The sequence below is a fragment of the Gekko japonicus genome, unplaced genomic scaffold, assembly GCF_001447785.1.
Source record: "Gekko japonicus isolate JY-2015 unplaced genomic scaffold, Gekko_japonicus_V1.1 scaffold849, whole genome shotgun sequence".
NCBI classification, from domain to species: Eukaryota; Metazoa; Chordata; class Lepidosauria; order Squamata; family Gekkonidae; genus Gekko; species Gekko japonicus.
The window spans coordinates 41,657-49,112 of NW_015163112.1; the positions used below are offsets into that span (position 1 = coordinate 41,657).

At 50.1% G+C, this 7,456-nt stretch overlaps 1 protein-coding gene across 1 annotated transcript in view; it reads right to left on the reverse strand.

Annotated features, from left to right (window-relative positions):
• ZNF629 (zinc finger protein 629) overlaps positions 1 to 4,854 on the reverse strand; it is a 24,621-nt gene extending 19,767 nt beyond the window's left edge. Inside the window, exon 1 of the mRNA XM_015406818.1 lies at positions 2,564 to 4,854. Coding sequence (XP_015262304.1) covers positions 2,564 to 4,854 — 2,291 coding nt within the window. The remainder of the gene's footprint in view (positions 1 to 2,563) is intronic.
• Between the last annotated feature and the right edge of the window lie 2,602 nt (positions 4,855 to 7,456).

The window sequence follows — 7,456 nt, forward strand, 5'->3', positions numbered from 1 at the left end:
CCTACCTCCCAGGGTGTCTGTTGTGGGGAGGGAAAGGGAAAGGAGTTTGTAAGCTGCTCTGAGACACCTTTGGGTATTGAAGGGTGGGGTATAAATCCAATCTCCTCCTCTTCTTCTTCTTCTACAGAGAGGGGGCCATAAGAAAGGTCAATGAGTGTCTTTGTTCCCAAGAATGCAAAAATGTGCCAATAAGCAAACCAAATACAGAAGGGAAAGCAGAGAGAAAGCAGTCTTGTGAAATCATTTCCCTCCCCTCAGAATGCTAACAATGAGGGGGGGGGGAGTTCAGGGGGCAGCAATAAACAAAACATCATCACCTCTGAACCTCAGAGAATCAGTCACAGAAGCTTGACCCAACGCCCATTATGATTAAAACAGAAAAATTATTCTGGCACTTAAAAATATATATATATTAGAAAACCTTGAAGATGCTTTGCTGGACCCTTCAGAAGGGTGCATTTGGTTATATCACAGTGTTGGGGTAACAGTCCATATCCTATTTATTGGCCCTCATCCAGTTAAAGTTATTCACATCCAGTTAATCACGAGTAACCCACGAAACATCTGCTTTTTCAGACACGCCCTTTTATGGTTTTGTAATTTTTTTTACCATCGAGTCCGACAAAGCGTTCTGCCAAACTCAAGAGGCTACACACTGCTGTGTGTCATTTGGTAGATCTTACCGAAAGGTATTACCTGACTTTGTTTTTTGGACCAACACACCTTCCTGGAGCTACAGCCTCATTCCGTTCAATGGAAACCGTTTCTCTGCCTTATGCATGCAACCAGACCTCGTACAATTAGCAGCTCAGTTTAGCTCAATCCTACGAATACTTCAGTGCTTCCAATCCCATTTACAACCAATAGGCATGCCCAGCTCTGCATAGATTAAGCAGTACAACTGGCTTTAACTGGCTCAGAGCCACCATTGGGTATATTAATGGACAGTGTTTGAACGAGTTGAACTATACAGACGTTTCTCTCATAATTACATGAAACAGTACTATACTTAAGTGCTAACTCAATGATGCATAATGTTTATATCGTTCTTAGAGAAGTAAATAAAGTTTACTTTCAAAAGCCACTAATTACCGCAGTAGTTAACAGATTTTTCTCCATTTGGGGGGGTGTCCCCCCCAGTTCCAGAGAACTTTCAGTCAGGGGTCCACGGAGGGGGTAGAAATTGGGGGTGATGCTCACAGGTGGTGGGAAGACCCTGCTTGTTGGCAATAACTGAGAAATCTGGGAGTTTTCAGGGTAGCTACAAAAGGAAAAGAGGAAGAATTAAGGGGGCACCTTGGCAGCCGCCTATACAGGGAGTAAAGGGTAAAGCTATGGAATAAATTCAGCAGAAATCTTACTACACAGACTTCAGGACCCTCAGCTGGCTGCTAGTGGAAAAATGTGTGCCAACCAGTGTTCCCTCTGAGTTAGTGTGTAACTAACTCACAGTATTTTAGCCTCCGGCTCACAGATTCTTGTCTTAGCTGAAGGAGGGCTCCAGAGCACATTAATTTATGCAGCAGCCAAATCGCTCACTCACAACTTTAATGCCAGTTGCTCACAAAGTAGAATTTTTGTTCACAGGACTCCACAGCATAGAGGGATTGAACAGGAATCTGAGGGCGCAACTACAGTATTTCTGAGGAGAAATCTTGTGATCGCTGAGGGCTATTAACGAAGCAAACCAAGGAGGTGCCGCCTTGTGACTGCTCCAAGTCCCTCTTCACTGGGGGAGCATAGATTTAATGCTACAAAGTACTTTCTGAGGGGATTATTAAGGCTGCGTAGATATTTGACAGATTATTGGGGAACAGTGTCCCCAAGAGGACAATTGTCCCTTGTGCCTATTGCTGAAATGCACTCTGAGAGGAAACAAATGTTCCCTCAGGGGAGGCATGGGGCCCTGAGCAGAATATTTTCCCCCTTACTATATTTCATCCATTTAAAATGTCCCTGATACAAGGTCAATAATGTCTGCTGACCTTGGCCTCCCTATGCACTTTTTCCACCCTTAAGGTCGGCCAACCCTCCTATGAAATGTCCCCATTCCAGAGCTCTTTTTGTAGAAAAAGCCCAGCAGGAACTCATTAGCATAATAGGCCACACCCAACAGCAAAACACATTAGCATATTAGGCCATGCCCCTGCCAGCACAGCTCATTAGTACATTAGGCCACACCCCCATGTTACCAGACGTGTGGTCATCCAGCCACACCCACCTTTTGCTTCTTATTCTGTTTACCTTGTTTGTTGTCAAAACCCAGGGCTTTTTTGTAGCAGGAACTCCTTTGCATGTTAGGCCACACACCCCTAATGTAGCCAATCCTAATGAGTTTCTGTTATTGGGTGTGGCCTATTATGCTAATGAGTTCCTGCTGGGCGTGGCCAACTCAGGAGCCAGCCGGAACTCCGTTCCTGTGCGTTCCTGCCCCAAAATAGCCCTGGTTATCAGACCAATCTCTCCCACTTTCTGTCAGAATGCTTTCTCGTTTCTGAGCCATTCTTGCTCTCTCTGCCATACAGGTTCCTGCACCTCCCCTCCAGCTTCCAACCATGTCACTCATTCCCCATGGTCCACCAGTGATGCCTCCTTCACAATTAAAGTTTCTCCCAGAGTCTCATCCCCTGCTGATGGCGCCATCTTGTTCTTCATCACCAAGATGGCCGCCCCTTCTACGGCAGCTGTTGAGGCCCATTCCTTAACGTGCATCTTTTGATGCCGCGTGTACTGCAGGAGGTAGCGGAAACGCTGGCCGCACTCCTGGCAGTTGTATGGCAGTTCCCCAGTGTGGATGCGCTGGTGCTGCACGAGAGCCGAACTCTGGCAGAAGGACTTGCCGCAATGAGGGCATTTATAAGGCCTCTCTCCGGAGTGAATGCGCCGATGCTGTGCAAGCGCCGAACTATGTCCGAAGCAGCGCCCGCAGTCCTGACAGGGGTACGGTCTCTCGCCCGTGTGGACCCTTTGGTGTTCCAGCAGCTTGGAACTCTGGGAGAATCCGTGTCCGCAGTCCTCACAGCGGTATGGCCTTTTCCCAGAATGGACTCTCTGATGTTGCGCCAAGTGTGAGCTCTGCTGGAACCTCTTGCCGCAATTGCTGCAAATATAGAGGGTCTTACGGTGAAGCTGGGATCCCGTCCCGTTCTGATGCGCCTTCTGATGCAGCACCAGATGTGCCCATTGGCTGAATGCACGGCTGCAGTCCAGACACTGGAAGGGACGCTCACCTGTGTGGACTCTCCTGTGCTGCAAGAAATGGGAGCTGACGCTGAAGGTTTTGCCGCAGTCCTGGCACTCGAACGGCTTCTCCCCAGTGTGGACCCGCTGGTGGCGCAACAGGGTAGAGCTGAGCCCAAAGGCCTTGCCGCAGTCCAGGCACTCGTAAGGTTTCTCCCCGGTGTGCGTGACCTGGTGCTGGATCAAAGTGGAGCTCAGGGAGAACATTTTGCCACAATCGTTGCACCGGAAAGGGCGTTCCCCGGTGTGCGTCCTCAGGTGCTGGGTGAGGGAGGAGCTTTCAGAAAACCGCTTGCCGCAGATACGGCAGGCGAAGGGGCGCTCCCCCGTGTGCACTCGCCGATGGTTCAGCAAGTTGGAGTTGCGGTTGAAGCATTTGCCACAGTCAGGGCACTTGTACGGTTTTTCGCCCGTGTGGATAATCTGATGCTGGATGAGGGTAGAGCTGAGAGAGAAAGACTTCCCACAGATGCCACACTTGTAGGGCTTCTCGCCCGTGTGGACTCGCTGGTGCTGGATGAGGTTGGAACTCCGGCTGAAGCGCCTGCCGCAATCGGGGCACTTGTAGGGTTTCTCACCCGTGTGCGTCCGCTGGTGCTGAAGGAAGGTGGAGCCCCGGCTGAAGCACTTCCCACAGACGCTGCACCTATAAGGCTTCTCGCCACTATGGATGCGGCAGTGCTGGCCCAGGATAGAGCTGGTGCCAAAGCACTTCCCACATTCAGGGCATCTGTAGGGTTTGTCAGGCACTGGTGGTAAAATGGAGGAGGGGGTAGCATGGGAAGAGTCGAGGCTGGCCTCCGGAGGGACAGCACCCTCCTCTAACTCTCGGTCACCACCACTGCCTTCTACCTGGAGGCCAGCATCGTCCCTATCCATCTCTGACTCGGAGTCTTCATTGACGTCCGTTTCTTCATCCATCTCCCCACTGGAATCTTCATCCACCTCTGGATTGAGGTCTTCCATTTTCACAGGGAGGCTTGGGTCTCCTTCCAAACCCGGACGAAAACCTTGATTGGCGTCTCCGTCCCAGTCTCGCTTGCCACCACCGCCATTCGAGTCGGAAGACAGCGCTTGACTATCATCTTCACTTAGATGAAACTGCTCCTCATTCTCCCCAACTAGGTCTCCATTGGCATCGGCATGTGCACGATTGCTGTCGTCGATGCCACATGTTGGTTTACACTCTGCGCCGGAGGGCAGCTCGGTACTTTGCTCAGCCTCGCCTGAGTGAAGTTCTGGACAGGATCCACACTTTCCACCAAGACCCGAGCCATCACTACATCTGTTACAGACATCTTGCCCGCCTTCTTTTTCTAACCTAGGTTGGACCTTTGATTCCACACCCTCGTCTTCTGGGCCATCATTACATGGCTCACCCCCAGTGACCCTAGCAGCATCATAGCTTCCCTTGCATGTGTTACTGGAAATCCCATATTGCTTGGGAAGATTTCCTGCCGCAAGTCTAGTACGATGCTGTTCTTCATCAGATCCCTTCGACTCATTGGAAAAGTACTGGCTGTCACAAGAGCTCTCCTGGAATTTGGAAGCGGTGTGGCAGGGTTGATTGGACACCTCCTCTTTCAGCCCAGAAGGCCTGTGTCCCTCATTCATGGCCTACACATCTGCAGAAACAAGAAAGAAAGAAATCAGAAGATTAACCCCCCAGTCTTGTCATAGCCCTGCTAGTTCCAAAATAAAATTCTACTCTCTGCACTAGGATAATTCCAGCACTAAAATGACCAAGTGGGGGGAGAATGTTATTTCAGATGAAGCCGCAAGAAATCTATAATGAAAACCTTTATTTATTTTTTATTTATTTATGTTTGGATTTATATCCCACCCTACCCCGAAGGCTCAGGGCGGCTAACAAAGGCACTATGTGCCAAGGTTATAACGACTACATCTGTTACAGACATCTTGCGCACTTTCTTTTTCTAACCTAGGTTGGACTTTTGATTCCACACCCTCGTCTTCTGGGCCTTCATTATATGGCTCACTCCCGGTGACCCTAGCGGCATCATAGCTTCCTTTGAATGTGTTACTGGAAATCCCATAGTGCTTGGGAAGATTTCCAGCAGCAAGTCTAGGACGATGTTGTTCTTCATGAGATCCCTTCAACTCATTGGAAAAGTACTGGCTGCCCCAAGAGATCTCCTGGAATTTGGAAGCAGTGTGGCAGGGTTGATTGGACACCTCCTCTTTCAGCCCAGAAGGCCTGTGTCCCTCATTCATGGCCTACACATCTGCAGAAACAAGAAAGAAAGAAATCAGAAGATTAACCCCCCAGTCTTGTCATAGCCCTGCTAGTTCCAAAATAAAATTCTACTCTCTGCACTAGGATAATTCCAGCGCTAAGATGACCAAGTGGGGGATGGGGGTGGGGGGAGAATGTTATTTCAGATGAAGCCACAAGAAATCTATAATGAAAACCTTCCAATCCTTACTTATTTACTATTTTAATCTTTTATGTAAGCCGCCCTGAGCCTGCTTCCACGGGGAGGGCAGGGTATACATTTGATAAATAAATACATTTATTTATAGTCCACTCTTCTTGCAGAGGCTCAAAACGGGCTACAAAATTCAGAACATGCAGCTTCTTTGAAGAGATAAGTGGCAGAAAAGCAAGACAGAAACCTCTTATAACACCTGTCCGGAATTTGCACTCTCAGGCCAATGTCATTTGGGGCAAAATATAAGGCAGCATCCACAAAATCCAGAATAGGGAGGAGCTCCGTGCATTACAACCAAACCGCGCATCACAACAAACCCCTTTCCCCCAACCCACCTGTCGCACGTGGGCACAGCCACCCAAATACGTACACCCCATCTTCAACGTGCACACGTCTGGGGACTGGGAAGCCCTGATCGCAAGCAGCCTCCCAGGCAGGTTGTTTAAACGTCTCGAATTGAGCAACACGTGGGCACAGCCACCCAAATACATACACCCCATCTTCAATGTGCACACGTCTATGGCAAGCAGCCTCCCAAGCAGGTTGTTTAAACGTCTCGAATTGAGCATGCCGTCACAGAATTGTTAGGAATCCTATTTCGTCCATCAGCCCGAGCCTCTCCTAGCCAAGATGAGCAGACCCGGTGGTACTGGTGTGCCTACCATGGTGCATACCACGGTACCAGTGTTTCCTCTAAGCTGAGTTAGTGTGAGCTAGTTCACAGTTTTTTAGCCTGTGGCTCACACATTTTTTTAGCCTGTGGCTAAAGGAAGGAGGGCTCCAGAGCAAACTCATTTATGCAGCAGCCAAATTGCTGGCTCACAACTTTAATGCCAGTAGCTCACAAAATGGAATTTTTGCTCACAAGACTCCACAGCTTAGAGGGAGCATTGCACGGTACCCATAACAATGGTGCCTGGGACACCCCCCCGCCCAAGAAGACGGGAACGGGCGCACCAGTGACGGCTGGTGTCTACTGTTGGAGGAGCCCCCCCTCGGCTGGTGGTGTCATTCATCCCCATGCATTTGGGGAGAGGAGTAACCTACCGCCTCCAGGGCGCTCCGGGAGTTTTTATGCACCTAATAAGCGAAGGTTGGCCTGCCAACTTAGCAGTTTGAAAGCAAGAAATTGCAAGTAGATAAATAGGTACCACTTCGGTGGGAAGGTAACAGCGTTCTGTGCGCCTTGGTGTTTAGTCATGCCGGCCACATGACCACGGAAACGTCTTCGGACAGCGCTGGCTCTTCGGCTTGGAAACGGAGATGAGCACCGCAATCCTAGAGTCGGACTCGACTGGCTTTCGAGCAAGGGACACCTTTACCTTTACCTTTAATAAGTGAAGTGTTGCACAAGTCCGACACCCACAGGTTACGCCTCTGCTTTCCCTAGGAAGCATGCAACGCCGGAGCAGACTTTAACACGGGATGATAAGAGGGGCAGACTGAAAGAAACGAGGGGGCGGAACTAAAAAGCCCATTTAGAGATCCAGTGGAATTGCAGCGGATCCCCCTGCACCCAGTAGACCCAGTGGAAAACAGCCTTCTAGGAAGACAAATAACAGACGCTGGCTGCAAGGCTTCCTGTCCCGCCCTTCACTTGCAGGGCGTCCTCTGCTTCTGCCCCCTCTCAGACTCACCCCTTCGCCCGGCTGCCCTCCGCTCGCCTTTGTTTCACTGCCTGGGCAATCGCCCCTCGGAGCGCCCGGGCAGGGGGGGAAAGGAGCCCCGCTGGCCAGACTCGGAAGAGGTCCCTCCCTCATTGC